At 37.4% G+C, this 15,476-nt stretch overlaps 1 protein-coding gene across 3 annotated transcripts in view; it reads left to right on the top strand.

The window, feature by feature from the left end:
* The window catches only part of PGAP1 (post-GPI attachment to proteins inositol deacylase 1), a 41,808-nt gene that overhangs the window by 14,182 nt on the left and 12,150 nt on the right, over positions 1–15,476 (top strand). For all 3 annotated transcript variants that reach the window (XM_075430824.1, XM_075430823.1, XM_075430822.1), the window contains exons 9-25: positions 623–678; positions 756–839; positions 2,592–2,641; positions 4,043–4,094; positions 4,338–4,415; positions 5,865–5,940; positions 6,226–6,299; positions 6,378–6,429; positions 7,148–7,214; positions 7,541–7,649; positions 8,028–8,066; positions 9,166–9,259; positions 9,910–10,000; positions 10,214–10,411; positions 12,401–12,536; positions 13,691–13,741; positions 14,960–15,180. In XM_075430824.1, coding sequence (XP_075286939.1) covers positions 623–678; positions 756–839; positions 2,592–2,641; positions 4,043–4,094; positions 4,338–4,415; positions 5,865–5,940; positions 6,226–6,299; positions 6,378–6,429; positions 7,148–7,214; positions 7,541–7,649; positions 8,028–8,066; positions 9,166–9,259; positions 9,910–10,000; positions 10,214–10,411; positions 12,401–12,536; positions 13,691–13,741; positions 14,960–15,180 — 1,528 coding nt within the window. The remainder of the gene's footprint in view (positions 1–622; positions 679–755; positions 840–2,591; positions 2,642–4,042; positions 4,095–4,337; positions 4,416–5,864; positions 5,941–6,225; positions 6,300–6,377; positions 6,430–7,147; positions 7,215–7,540; positions 7,650–8,027; positions 8,067–9,165; positions 9,260–9,909; positions 10,001–10,213; positions 10,412–12,400; positions 12,537–13,690; positions 13,742–14,959; positions 15,181–15,476) is intronic.

Here is a 15,476-nt window from a genome sequence, read left to right as displayed (position 1 = left end):
CTGGAGCTTCCTCTGCTTCAGTTTGTGCCCGTTGCCCCTTGTCCTGTCGCTGGGCACCACTGGAAAGAGTCTGGCCCCATCCTCCTGACCCCCACCCTGCAGATACTTATAAGCATTTCTGAGGTCCCCTCTGAGCCTTCTCTTCTTCAGGCTGAACAAGCCCAGCTCCCTCAGCCTCTCCGTCATCGTTCATTCACTTCATCATTGACTTGCTTCTACACGAGTTTCTGTATTAGTTTTCTTAAAAAGCTGACAGGAATAAAGATTGGGGCTGTTTCTGATGTTGCCTCAGCTTTAATCAGTCACCCTGTAATTACATTAGTGTTATTCAGTTTCTTATTTGTTTTGTTGCCTCGAGAGCTTTGTTTCAAGATCCATGGGGTTTTTATTTTACAATTAACATGTAGTAGTTGGATCCTAGGGTTTTGCTGTTTCCTGTTTAACTGGTGATAACTGTTGGGTGTAATTCTAAGCAGCAGCAATCCTGAGTGTTGATTGAAGCTTATACAGTTTACAGCCACTTAATAAGAGATAGGACCTTGGCGATAAGAAAAAGAGAAGATTTTGGAGATAGGGGTAATAGTTCCTGCAGTGTGGCATATTAAAACATATTTGTTTTTAGGAGCTTTCATGTGGACTACAGTCAAAGCCTCAAAATGGACTTACACAGTTTACAATGTAAGTAACATTTTTTCCCTCATTGTGTTTTTAATATTTGGGTTTTTTAACTAATGACCATTTTTTTTTCTTTTAAGGATTCTGATGGAAAATATTTCATATTTCCTCTTGCAAGCCACAGAAAATCATACAGTCATGTTTACTGTGAAAACAGTATGTTGGTGAGAAAATACTTGTTTGATGTCTGGAGTCTGTTTATGAAGCTGTATTTTTTTAATTTAGATTTGGTGCAGTTTTAAGATGGCTTAATGAACAGCTGTTGAAACTACAGCCATGCGTTTACATTGACCGCCCAATACGTTGTGTTAGACGTACGTCCTCTTTTAGCATGTCACACTTAGTGTTCGATATCTGAAACCTTCAGTGCCACCTGAACCTCAGATGGTTTATTTCTGACTCTGTTATGGTTAGCCCCAGATTACTCTCTCCTTTAATTTAGTGCAGTTCTGTACTGATGGTTTTGAATGATTAAGTTATTTTTAGTGCTGCCAGGATTCAGCCATACTTCTAATTTGGGAAAGCTGTTTACAGGTTTGCTTTCCATAATAAAATTTAAGTGAGCCTGAAAGGAGATCTTCCACTAAGCAGTGGAGGCAGATGGAAGCCAGATGTGGAAACAGCACCTCCTCAGTTGTCTCCTCTATTGAGAAGAGAGGTGGTAATGTGCATTTCTTGTATTTTTAGCTCAAGACACATAAATTCAACCAAAATGTTTCTGAAATTTTTAAAAAATATTTTTGGAAAGAATGAATGTAATCTCTTGGCAAACTGGAGAAGGGTAAATATGCTTTTCAGAATTACGTATTTTAGGTCAGTGGCAAGAAAATTGAGATGCTTTCCCGTTCCATCCTGCCTGTCCCTGTTGCCACTCTTCCCCTTACCAAAGAAGAGGTTCATAACACCATTGTGAAAAAAAGATGTGTTCTTGGTGCTTTTCTAGTTGTCCTTCCCAGTAGCACCTTCAATATTCACACGGTTGTTGTGATCTTAATAGGGTAACTTTTGCCTTTGTTATAGTATCTTAAAGACAGGACTAATACTGCTTGAGGAGGAGGAGGTGCAGAACAACATCTGAGATACTTGCATCGTGGTGCTGTCACTTCAGAACACTTAAATTCTCAAGGGGGTGCAGTAGAACATTAAAAATCGAAAGTATTCCTTGACTACTTAGAATAGTACCCTGAGACGTTTCTTTTAGTTAGAAAAGATTAAACTCTAATAAAATTGAATTTCTCATCATGTGTAGGCAGATTTATTTTTTTAAGAGAAATGATGAAAGCTTGTTTGATTAACCTTGTATTTGTTTTTAGAAAATGTATTGATTCATAACTAGAAAAGGTGGCGAATGAAAGTTATATAAATGCTTCCTGGAAACCTCTGCCTTTCACCCTTGTGCTTTATCCTTCTGTCATTGTAATTGTTATTCCAAGATTATGATATCAGACTTTTAATGGAGGATATCACTTGCTGTTAACACAGAAGTCTGACTTCTTTGTGAAATGAAAAAAAAAAGTTAGTGGATATCTTTCATTATAAATAATTGACAAAATGTGAGAGACTGTATTTATCATCATCTCCGCTTTTACACGTCAGCATTTGACATCCTTGTGAGAGTTTGCTCACTATAGCGATAGCTGCTGCAGACACCCTTAATAGAAAAGGAGTGAGATGAAGATGGAAGTTTGCTGCTCTTTTAGTAAGTTAATTGCTTACAAGGTTCTGTTATCAGAGGATTTTTAGAACAGTTAGTGACATCTGGTGCACTGAAACACTTAGTTAACATATACAAATTGTGGAGATAATTACCAGCATTTACTCCTTCATTATTTGGAGTACAGAATTGCTATTTTTAATGTATTTATAGATACTTTCACACATGGGTAATGTACTGTTTTATGGTATTGACTTTACAGGACACAAGTAGCTGGATTTATGGCTGTATGAACACTAATTCGTTGATGTGGTGAGTATAAACAGTTCCTGTTCTTTATTCGTATGGACCTCGTAAGTCTATATTTGAATTTAAAGAATATAAAATATCCTCCTCCTTAGGAAGGGATTGCGAAGAAAAGTAAAATTCTTATTGTGAGTCATTCATGCTTTCTGTATCATCAAGAAAATGGGAAAGAATACGCTTTCTCAAAATTACTGCATGAGTGCAGAATAAAATAGGCTAACTTTTCTTCCTTTAAGCTGTATTTTTGACCTTCATAGCAGTGAAAAGTCGCTCCTGTTGCTCTCTTGTGGACACTACATGCTGTGCTGGATTCCCAAATCGTGTGTTTTGTAGCATTTCTTTAGAATCCTGTGACAGAAGACATCAAATGTCACTCAAAGCCTTCAGAAGAGTGAATTGAAGCATCTTTTTTTTTTCTTATTCAAAAAGTTCTATTGTCTTAAGAAGAATGTTTAGAAACGTGGCTGATTAGTGGTTGAATCGGGTGGTTACAGTCGTTACAACATGAATGTAAAACATGGGCTGGCTTACCTTTGCAAAGTCAGCTCAAAGTGAATTTGATCTGCCCTGTGGATTAGGGAAAGTGTCCAGGTGGAACCGAGCTCGTGCAGCATGCATCTGTTCTGGGGTCTGTGCTGAGGTGTAGCCACAGAGCCTTGCCTCCAGCTGACAGCCAGACGTCCCGATTACTTTTTCCTGCTCCAAGGAGAAGTTGGCTGTTACTCCTTTGTATAACCTTTGATCAGCATCGAGTGCAGGTTAGCCTAGTTCAGGACTGCTGCCTCAAACCGCAGCTAGCAATAGTGGTTTTGCTGTGGAGTGTGTCTCCTGAGGACATGTAACGCTATTTACAGAAACAGAAGTATCCTGGTATTCTGAGAATGGTAACTTCGAACAACTGAATGAATGTGTTGCGGTTCAGAGTCTGAGCTTCAGATAAGTACACACCGTTTTAGAATTGCTGTAAGCTCTGAGCAGCTAACAAAATTTTTGTTTTATATGGTATGTTTTAGATGTTCCTATAGGAAAGATTGGTACTTTTGGTCTTTAAAAGATGCTGATAAAACTGTGTGTTCATTCAATGCCAGTGCTGTTTTAGCTCGTTAAGGGTTTTCATTATGTGTTGGAAGTTACATGGCTAATAGCTGCTGAAATTTGTGTATATGACAAAGTTAGAGCTTTGCTTAATTTGTTTTTTGCAAAAAACAAGATTTGCAGTATCTGAAATGATTATAGTTCGATAAATTACTATGGTAGCTAACTGCAGTTGACCCAAACTTGTCCTCAATTTAAAAATCACATGAATCCATCTAGAGAGGGAGAAAAGCTGGTATGTTAATCAGCTGTCACAGCATAATGCCTGCATAATCAATATGTTCATCCTTTAACGTGCATGAATTTTTACAGCCTGGAAGCTACTGATTTATCCTGGAGAGCTGAGTTACTTCCAACCACTAAGGTAAGCATTGTACATAACTTGGAGGACGGATAGGTGCTTGGTGGGGTAGTTGCATGCCATGGAAGAAGGACTGGCTCTGTTTGCAGCACTGGAACGTGCAGCTGCATTCTAGAGGAAGAGGTACAAGAGGTGGACATCTGGGGACTGGCAACGGGCAAGCTAAGGGCTATGTTCAATAATGGCTTTTCTTTTTCTGTCTTTTTCTTTCCTTTTTTTCTTTTTTTTTTTTTTTTTTTTTTTAAGGTTGTAATACTGAAACTTCAGGACTATCCTTCTTTGTCCCACATTGTCATTCAGGTACCGCCCACTGCTGGCAGGAAGGTAAAAAGAAAAACCTGCAGAAATTGCTTGCTTAGTGTGTCCATAGCTTTTAGATGCTGTGATGGAAGGAAAAGGAGGTGTGTTAAAGATGTGCTAAGTTACTTTGAGAAACCATAAACTTACACTGCAGTGTGGTTTGAAGGTAACTTTGTTACCTTCTGTAAGCTCAGAAACATTTTCAGGTGCTAAAATGCCAAAGGCAAGGCATGAGTAGTACTTGAAACACACAGAGCAACAGTTCTCAAACCAGTTGTTAAGAGTCCTCATTGGAGGTTCTAGTGTTCTGCTTCCTTCTTTTTCTTAATATTCTGACAGCATTCCTGAATATTTATCTTCCTGAACAGTCAATTCTCTTACCCAGGGTAGCAGAGAATGCTGTAGATAACTGAAGACATCACATACAGATTCTGGGGAGCTTGGTACAGACACTCTGCAAGCTCTGAGACCACAAATAATGTGGTAGAGTGAGTTGTGCAGAGTTGGATAGTTCTGAATCTCACAGATGAGTGGGATACCTTTGCATCAAGGCCTCTCAGGGTCCCAGTGAGAGGAACGCTTGCCATGAATCTAAGCTGACTTTGCCTATTACCCAGCTGGATCTGGCAGGCCTTTCTAATTAGTCCTGAAAATGGTAGAACACTGAATTTGAACTTATAGTCTAAGTAGGTCTGACATTCCTTTCTGCAACAAAAATACAGTCTCTTTCTCTATGGTATAATAATCCATGATCCAAGAAATTATTCACAGCTAAAGTGATTATAATGCTTCTCTGTGGCAACTGTCTGAAGATACACTCACAGAGACATCTTGCAGTTAAATTAGTAATGCACAACATTCTCGATAAGCAAAGATAGATGAGAGATCACTTTTGAAATGTAACCTGCTAAGCTGCAGTCTAGTGTTAAATCTTGGAAACTGCTTTTAAAAAGGAAACAAATGCTGGATTTACAGTGGGATGGAAAATAATTTTCAAGTGAACTAAATGCTTATTAGAGATGGTACAACTCATACCTGCTGGATATTTTGCTTTGCTTTTGCATGATTAAACTTCAGGAGACAAACCAAAGGTTATTTTTGCTTAGGAAATTGTACGCAGAGTTCGGACAAGTCACTCTCCTTTGCAACACTCCCCCCAAAAAAAAGATGTACCTGAGAAGGAGGGCTGTGAACTGGATTCTAGCCATTCCCAGCTATTGAGCAGCCTTTTGAAGGCTGTTGCAAATGGGTGAGAGCTAGAGTAACCAGAAGTCATGCTGAAGCGACCCAAACTTGTAGTGCTGCCTACAGGAATGAACGACCTGCCAGACCCTGTCAGTGGAGTGTGGAGAGGTGGCTTTTCGGTGTTTGTGTCCTGGACTCTGCCTGAGCCTGTGAATAGCATTTGGCAAGTGCAAAGGTTTTATAGTCTGATGCTTAGTTTAGATCTGTATTTAATACCCTGAATTGCAGTATACTGTGGACTGTGAATTCTTCAAAGAGGATTCCAGAAGAGTACAGCTTCCTGTAACACATCTTTTTTCATTTGGTAAGTAAAGCATATTACTTTTGGGGAAAAAAGTTGGAAAACTAATATTACTAACATTTGGATAATAAATTTGCCTAAAAATTCCAATGGTCAGGGAGGTTTGGAGAGGTTTGTTTTTACTAAAGTTAATACTGCTCTTGTTAGTAACAGATAAAGAAATAAGAAATGTGGGGGTTTTGACTACCAGATAGAGGAGTATGTAAGTCTCCCAGAAGAAATATCTGAAGATGTAGTGAGTTCTTAAATAATTTTATCTAATATATAAAAATAATACATCCTTTACAGGGCTTTCTACAAGCAAAATTCTATTAAATTCCACTGGCTTACTTTACAATGTACAGCTCCAGGACTTTAACCAAGTAAGAATGCTACTTAATGTTTTAAGCTAATGTAACCACTGTTTGGACAATGTGATTTATTTTTTTTTTCTGATCCAGATATATCAAGCTTTCAGAATTTATATAGAGAGCCACTGCCACTCACTCAAAGGTAAATGTAAGTCTTCTAAAGAATAAATTTATAAAACAAAGCATGTTGAAAATTCTCAAGACTGAAGCTGGTGAAAACAAAAGTCTTCTCTTGCAGTGGAGTTGAGGCAGTACTGTTATCATCTGCTCAAATGCCTCTGCTAATATCTCTCACTTTCCACTTTTTGTTAAGAAGGATAGGTCACAGAAAATGTGGAATTAGTCCCCATAAGTTTGTTTTTCTTACTTCCCAGGAAAATCAAGTTGAACTTTCAGCAGGATTCTGCATTATGTTGAAAGTGTTTCTCAAGAATAGCACATTTGGATAGGATTTTTATTTGCTAATTATGGGACTCAAATTTGAATGTTGAACTACATGCGCTTAAACAGAATGGGATGCTAAAGGACTTTGTTTCAAAAAAAAAAAAGTGATGGATTTACTTGCTTGAGTTTACAGCTTTCTATTGAAACCCAGGAGTTTTTTCATAACTCCTGCCTTTAAATGTTCATGTCTTGCTGTCTTGTCCTGTAACAGCATGTGTTGAAAAAATGCCATTTTTGTTCAATGTGAACTGCACTGATCTGCATTGCAATGTCAATTGCGATGTAACTGCGAGCCCAGTGATTGTGTACAGTGATCTATGTGCCACTTTTGTTTTACTTGCATGTTAATTTTTGGAGACAGTTGCCTCATCTTGTTCTTCATTCATTTTATATTTTTAAATTATCTTCCATTTCAGAAAGAAAACCTAGTGTTTACAGACTTCATATACCCTGGTCACATGAAGACTCCATAACTGTAGCCAAGTAAGGACTTTAGTGATTTTAACTTACTTCTTGATATGATGCTTGCAGGAAACTGAATTGTATTCTTGAGAATCTGCCCTTCCCATTCTTGTCACTCAGCATATTTATGTGTTCTGTGAGGCAGAGTGTACACTAATGCTGAACTTGTCTGTGTTCATTAGTATCACGCCCCTTGATAGTTCAGAGGACAGTGGATTGAGAAAGTGGTGTAGTTCTTTGTGACAGGGTAAACAAGTTCTGTATACCTACAACACTAGTTGAAGAATAAGGCATGTTTGGCTTTCTTGATTATGAGGACAACAGTTGCCTATTGATTGCTGTTTCAGAGTTCCGTCTTTTACTGAGATTTCTGCAAAACTGCATATTGGTCAGCCTCAAAATGACAGCAGGGTTCCAGAGTTGAATATTTATTCTTCCTCGGACTGTCAGTATGAAGTGAGTAATACAAATTTATTGTATAGCTAGTTTGCGTTGCTGTATAATTTTTCCAGAATTCAATCTTTTAAAACAAGTAGCTAATTAATCAAAATAAATACTGAGCAAATCCAAAGGTGGGCTGTTAGACCTTATTGTAAATGTAGTGCATATTACAGTTATTTTGCAACAGCTGGAGTAATACTGGAAGTTGCGCTGTCGTTTCTAAGAAAAACTTTAAAGCATTTGTTTTTAAAACGGCAGTAGTAAGCTGTTGTATGTTTTAGTCATGGGATTGCTGTATTCTAATACTTAAGTTAGCTTCTTAAAAAGAAAAGTATTTTGTACATTTGTTTGCCATTGTATAAAGTACTAAAATGTTTCTTTTTTTTTATCAAGGTAATTCTGCAGACATCACTTCTACAGGTTCTTGGGCAAGTAAGAAAAACTTCCAGTACTAGATTGGTTTTTATGTCAGTAGCATCTATAGAAATTTTCTCTTCCTCTCTTCCCTGCTGTGGCACTTCAGATTCCTTCTTGATGCCGAGAGGAGCACTATTCAATGATCATTTAAAACCTTGTCACTTGGCGAGGCGTCTCATCCGGATAAATGTCAGGCCTCAGTTTTCCAAGGAGCAGACAAGCACTCTAGCTCTAAAGAGCTAATGTAAATGTGGAGCATATTTGGCTTTGTGGTTAGCCGATTACCTGTAAAGGGATGACACTGTGGGTCACTTTCACTTTCTTGCCTGATGAATCAGTAGTATCAAAACTTTAAAATACATTTGGCATCCACTAAAAGTTAGGGAGAAAGTCTAAGTAGGTCCATATGCTCCTTTTCAACAAATTTTCTTTAGTTATCAACGAAGAATACATTTTGACATTGGTATCAGTAAAAATAGACATGCCATCTGCAGCTTTCCAATTCTAAAAAGTAATTAATTTACAAGCACCTAAGGGTAGTGCTGGAATATTACTGGCAACTTGCTGTATTTGAATGTATGCATTTAAAGATTTTTCATTTTGTTACCATTTTGGAAGAATTTCTGTGCTATTTGTATATTAATTGGATATTCCTTCATGACATGGGACAGTGGAAGCCAATTAAAACATATGTGAAACTGCTTCCTAAAATTGTTTGCCCAACAGCATATATAACTATATGCAGATTTTGCTTGGGAAGTGGCCTTGTAATATTTTAGTTTCTTTTACTGAAACACCGTTAACATGCTACTGTATTCTTTTAGTATTCCTCTTGACTGGAAAAAAGCATTCATTTATAATTTGGTCATTTATCAAAACATGTTTGATTAGCCATTTATGAGAGATCCGAGTATTTTCCATATCTAACATTAGTTGCTAATGGCAGTTATCAAATACTTATGCATCAAAATGAGAAACTGTTTAAATCTTCTACGAAAGATTTTTTGCAATCATATTATCATGCTGGCTTAATGATAATATTTTTGTGTGTGTATTTTTTAATATATATTTATATATATAAACTAAAAGTCATTCTTATATCCTTGTCTTTCAGTTAATACGGTTCCATGCTGGTGCTCTTCCTGTCTATGTTGTTTCTAATATTCTTCTTACTTACGGAGGACAATTGAGCACAGTGATATCAACAGGTAGCTTTCTAGAATTTTTTTTTTTTCTATCACAAGTATTTTTAGAGAAATCACTTATCCAATTTACTGTTGAAAGACTAGCTAGCTGTTGTGAATTTTTTAAGCCGAGTACTTTGAGCTTGTGCAAGTACTTGGATCTATGCTCTTCAGTTTTTGTTTGTTGGTAGTTCTCCAAGGTTGTGCTGTAGCAGCATATTTCCTTATTATTTTACTGTGCAGTCCCTTCTTTGTGAATGATTGGTGTTGCACAATATTTTAGAATTAATAGAAGTCTACTTAAAAATACATGTAAAAGTTTAAAATACCTTGTTAATATGCACAAAGCGCTTTATTTCTTGCATGAGATGAGATTTGGAGACCAACTTTTAGCCACGTCTGCAGACAAAATGCATTTTCACTTAAATTCAGGTGGCGTTTGTAACAAACTCCATAATCTCTCTAGACGCTCTTGTGACGTATTACCTGAATATGAGTGATCCAGTGAATAAGGGCCTTGATGATGAAATATGCTGACTTACAGTACTGTTATAAGACACAGTTATCTTGTTTTAAAGTAAACCTTTGTCTGAATTTACTTTTTGTTGTGGATCTTCTTTGTTAAAGTTCATGACAAAATAATAACTACAGATGCTTTCTGTTCTTGATTCTAGGCCAGTGTTCAGACTTTTCCCTTGAACTAGTTAGGACAGCTAAACCCTACAAAGTAGAGCCTCTTATAAGCATTGTTGTGTTTCTGCAGGGGTGAGTTTGCATAACTTATTTGTTTAAAGCAGTTTCCAAAACAGAAGTTTCAGTAAAACTGTTGGTGGGGAGGAATATTATTTAATCTGTAGTCATTCTGAACACCTGGCTGTGATTTTGTTTGAAAGGCTGTAGTAGGAGGAATAGTTGATATAAATGTTACATAACAGCAATTGGAAGTGATAAGTAATACTGCTTTCATGTTTTTGGCAGGTTTAACTGGTTTAGAGAGATATGGGAATCTCTGTCACTACCAGAGGTGGATGCTGCTGTGCTGAGTAGTCAGGATGCATGGTTCCCCCTTGTGTCCCTGATTCTATTTCTTTTTGGGACAGGCATTGCCTACTGGAGTGGAGTATTTTTTTCTACGTCTCTGAGACTCTTCTCTTCATTATGGTTAACTCTGATTAGGTAAAACAACATTATGCTATATAATTATGCTCTTTTAGGTGACTGTCACCCTGTCAATTTTTTCTGTTTGCTTCAGTGTGAATGCTTGGGCAGATTAAATTCTGCAATATAGTTCATACGTGGTTTTAGCCATCTGGGTTTGTCAGCATTAAGTACTAATCAGGGTTGCCTCACATTCCTTATTCCACATCTCCAAAAGGGAACAGAAATGGCTTGCTTGTTTCCTTCACCAGCTGTTAGGAAGGTTTTCAGTTTGTTTTTGAGGAAAGCTTGTTGGGAAGAAAGCAACTGAACTATACCCTTTTCAGCAACTCAGAAAATATATCTATATTTATATATCTATATTTAGAAAAGAGACTATAAGCATTGCAATCCATTCCTCATTGTTCATATTGGATAAACTGCATTAAAGAATGCAAACAGGTTTGTAAAACAAAAACTTCTTGGATGTTAGTTTCACTTTACAAGCCTGATTAATTTTGTAGATCTAAGAATACTGGAATGTTTTTGCTTGTAGAGATGAATGTTCAAATATGAAAGGAGGTGTAAAAAAAGCAAGGAAGACTAAGATTTTGAAAGAGTAAATTAGTAAATTGGATAATATGCTTAGCTATTTTAATGGTTTGACTGTTCTCACGCTGATAACAGCCCTCGGCTAGATTTGAGCCATCTCTCTGTCTCCAGAAAGCTGGATGCGATGCTCTTTACTCAGAAAATATCTGCTAAATGAACTCTTTCTTTGTCGTCACTAACACCTCTGGTCTTAATCTACCAAATAATAGATGTCGTGTCAGCTATTTCTTCTCAGCTATCTTGTTTATAAGATAAACAAGATATATAGTGGATGCTCAGAAACTTCAGTATTACTTTGAAGTGATGAACTTCCAAGTTTCAAAACTACTCTTACTAAATTTTTAAGGGTTTTAGCTTGATTCATGCTCTTTTCTTTAAAGCTTTTTATGTCCTGCAAGCCCTGAGAATGTCTTGGGCAGAGGGAGGAAAATAAGATCTGTGTGCCTGCCTGTGAGTCAGCTAGTACATTACACAGGCTCTGGTCTAGACCTGAGTTTCTGGGGGGGGGGAATAAATCTATAAATTTCTCTGAAGTAGGTAGTATTCACTTGACTTGTGCAGTGTTCTGAAATGCTCTGATATGGCCAGCAGCAAAGAATTTGTCACCAGCTGTCTGTGCAATTCTTTGACAACTAGCTGCTTTCTTGTGGTTATTTTCAATATTTGTTGCAAAGGCTTTTAAAGTTGCATTTTTCCAAATAATGCTTTTTTTGTTTCCAGTGTTGATTTTAATACTGGAATGTCCCATGAATATCCAAGAAGTCCACACTTTTTCATAGTTCCATTGCACTTCCTCCCCACCCCGTTCCCCGTTGTCACGCCTTCTCAGCTCATCTTCGTCGTTTCAGATTCGTACTTGTCTCTTAGTCGTATCAGCTGGAATCCAGAAACTTAAAATAAGCTTTTCTGTGTCTCTCAGACTGAGCAAGCAGAAATTCCTGTCTGGGAAGGATTTTTGTCACAGAATTAATCCCCTGGAGACTTGCTTTTGTATGCTGCTGTACTGTCATAGAACACTGCCGCGCAGTAACGTGTGTCGTAGGAGTCACTTTCATGACGCAGCTGTGCAGTAATAATAAGATACTCGTTCTCTTTGGCTGAACAGCAGAACTCACTGACTGGTACAGATCTACAGTTAGCATTGTCTAATCCTTTATGTTCACCAAATGAAGTGCAAATAATACATGAGTGACATTCTGGAAGGTTTTATGGGTTCATCTGATAAAAAGGTTTTTTTTGGCAAAGTAGCTTATGTAGCAGTTGGTATATATGTTCAACCTTGTCTAACTTTATTTTCCGGTGCTTAATTCAGGAGCAATTTATTCCTTTCAGTCATTCACAAAATAGAATTGTTTTTTGATCTTTATAGTTCCAGTGTTGTTACAAGAGTATAACAGCAGTTTTGTCTTTTTTTAGACCTACTGTACTTCAAAAAGACAACAAGTTGATTACACCCAGAAGACTCTGCGGCGTGTTATCCCTTGCTTTGGTTAGCTGGACCACTTGTGGTGCATTTGCTGTATGCATTATTTATCTTCAATACTTGTTTAAGGTACTGAAAGGCTAAAATTTTGAATTTATAACAGAATTCAAAATTTCACATGCTTTGAATTAACTCGGTGTTAAAAGCAGAAACTCAGATTACCATTTTTCATACTTGGGAAATATTATTATTTGCATATTTGAAATAGGTCTTGTTTGAACTTAGACTCTCACAATCTTGTAATCTTTAGAATTATTTTGTTCTTTTGATAATGCTTTTTCCAAAGGAATGTACAGTCCCATATGTCCACTACAGTAATGCACATGATTGCAATTTTTAACTTATGGATAGGTAATGTTATAAAACCAAAGACTAATAACTCCCTGAAGAGAAACTTTGGGCAAAGGAGGACTTTGAATGTTCTGTCGAATACTTATTATCTTTAAAGACTTTTTACAAATCTTTATAGAGTAAAAGGAAGAAGGGTGGATATATTGTAGAATTAGGATAGTCTTACTGTATGTCTAAGCTGATCCCTTAGCTAGTGCCACAGAGATCCATATTTAGTTTCTGCCATTCAGTTTCCATGGTCTTCCTTGCATCAGAGCACCTAACTTACCTGATTCACCCTATGGTTATATAGCTGCTAAATCGGCTGCTATACTTAGCTACTAGGGGAGCACTGGCGCCTGCATCTGGGAGTAGGGGCGCAAAGCAGAGCAGCTTACAGGTGGTCTGAAGTAGGTAGGTAGCAGCTGACAGCACAGCCTGAGGAACAGGTCTATCTCTAGCTGAACTCCCTGTGACATAAGGTTACCCTGACAGACGTTCCCACGCTGACATTACTCCTTGACATGGGACTTTTCCTGTGTGGCCCGCTTATGGTTTCTGCAGAAAGTAACACAGAACTGAATTAGCGGGAGGAGGTGAGGAATATGAGGATTTTCCACTCTGTATTCCCTGTCAAGCACAGTGACAGGGGAGAAGGCAGGGCAGCGTAAGCTTTCTCTCTGTGCTTGGAAATCCTGCCTTAAGAGAGCACTTTGGATGCTGCTGATAAAAAAGGGAGGAAGAGTTCTTGCATTGCAGCTCCGTTGGGGCCCCAGAATCATCTAGCTATAAAAAGGGTCAAAAACTAATTAGCCCAGTTCTTTTTTTTCTTCTACACTACGGCTTTTGTGTGAAGAAACATTACTGAAAAAGCGGAACTGTCTGTCTTACAGGTTATAAAACTACATGTGAATGTAAGAGCAGAACAAAACACGCTTGTCAGGGTAAGTCAGTTTCCTGCTTCTGCTCAAAACTGTGACCAAAAACTGTTTGGCAAACCTACGCATTATGAATTGTTGTCGTCTTAACTTGGTAGTATTAGGTTGTGCTGTGATGACTGGATGGCTGTAGCTTGCTTACTGTGTGCATGCTGTGAAAGAAAAGCCAGGACACGAGCAGCCTGTTCCATCACATGTGACTGTTGCATTCACTGTTCAAGGTCACTGCTGTGTGAACTTGGCTGAAGTTCATTGAAGAAGAAAACTTCGTCTTTGAGTACATACAGAACAGCAGCTTTGGTCTAAGTTTTGGTGTTTGATTAGGCATGCCTTAGTTGAAGAAATAAATTTAATTCCTAGATAATAACCTATACTAGAGGTAAAAATTTTTTTCCAGATAAGTAGTTTCTGGCGATTAGGGTGTTTTTAATCAGGAGATGACAAATATGATTTATTAAAGGGATATGGACTGAGACTGCAGCAAGTTGGGAGCTGTTTAAAAAGGAGTGAAGAAGCTTTGGGTTTCATGCATTGTGAACTTTGTTTTTTCAGTTACTTTAAGGTATAGGATCCAAGATGTAAGCCTGTGTGGATACAAGCATATATTAACTACCTGTTCTGTTTTGAAAACAGAGTTAAAAAAGCAGTCTGCCAGAAAAAGTTGTTGACAGTTTTCCTTGAGTTTCTCTGAGTGCTTGTTGTTTGTTTAGTTTAAAATCCCCTCCTCCTCTTCCTTCATCTCCATCTAATTTTTTTTTTTAGTTTTGTTTAATTTGTGGGGTTTCTTTTTTTCTGTCATTGGAAGTTAGCATCTGCCAACTCATTAGCTTATCTTTGTTATTTGTTCTTACAGCTGATGTTTTACTCCCAGTTGCATTACCTCCTGTATCTTTTCCCATGAATGATCATCTGTGATTTTCACCCTCATGCTTTATTACCCCTTTTATTCTGTTCTTCCTCCTTCCAGGAACTCCATTTCTTATCACTGCATTGGTGTCAGGGCATCTCCACTCTTTTCTTCCAAGACACCTAAACTATTTCTGGTTAAATCTAGATGCTTTAAAATTGAACTATTGAACTTTGCCTTTGATGGCTTTTTGAGAGATAAATTGCAATTTTCTTCTTAAATCAGAGCTGGTATGATAGTGTTGTGATAGCATTTTTCCCTCCTCCTCCCCTTACAAGCCTGTGCATGTTTTTATGATCTTCGACTTTTTTTTTCAGGATTCAGACCACTCAAAAGAAACTTCACGGAACTCCAGTACACACACAGTCAAAAAACAGAGTTCAATGGACAGTACCTCAGAAGCAACACAATCTCTCTCCAACAGTACAATTGCTGAAGATGTTAACAGTCTTAAGATGCATGTTACAATTCTCAATTTATTCACGTGGATTGTGCTGCTCAACTTGCCATCTTTAATTTATTGGTTGAAAAATCTCAGGTAACTTCTTAGATTGCCAGTAAGATGGAAGAAAATAATAGGAACCTTTGAAGATAGTAAAAATTGCAAATGTTTGACTCTTTAGATTATTAGCTACCTCATAATTAACAGAAGTCTTTGATACTATAACTGGTTTTTCTGTGCAGTCCAGTTTATGTTATGATACAAGTAGGTGTTAAGTGATCAGTGATATGCTGAAGGAAGTAATAATTCAGAACGGATTTAAAGTCAGGCTGTGATGCCACATATATTTCATGTATGTTTGTTGTTACCAGCACATGCTTGTTCCCAGCTTG

Source organism: Opisthocomus hoazin, chromosome 9, assembly GCF_030867145.1.
Source record: "Opisthocomus hoazin isolate bOpiHoa1 chromosome 9, bOpiHoa1.hap1, whole genome shotgun sequence".
NCBI lineage: Eukaryota > Metazoa > Chordata > Aves > Opisthocomiformes > Opisthocomidae > Opisthocomus > Opisthocomus hoazin.
Note: the sequence above shows the minus strand (reverse complement) of the source record. Positions and strands in the feature narration are given on the sequence as shown.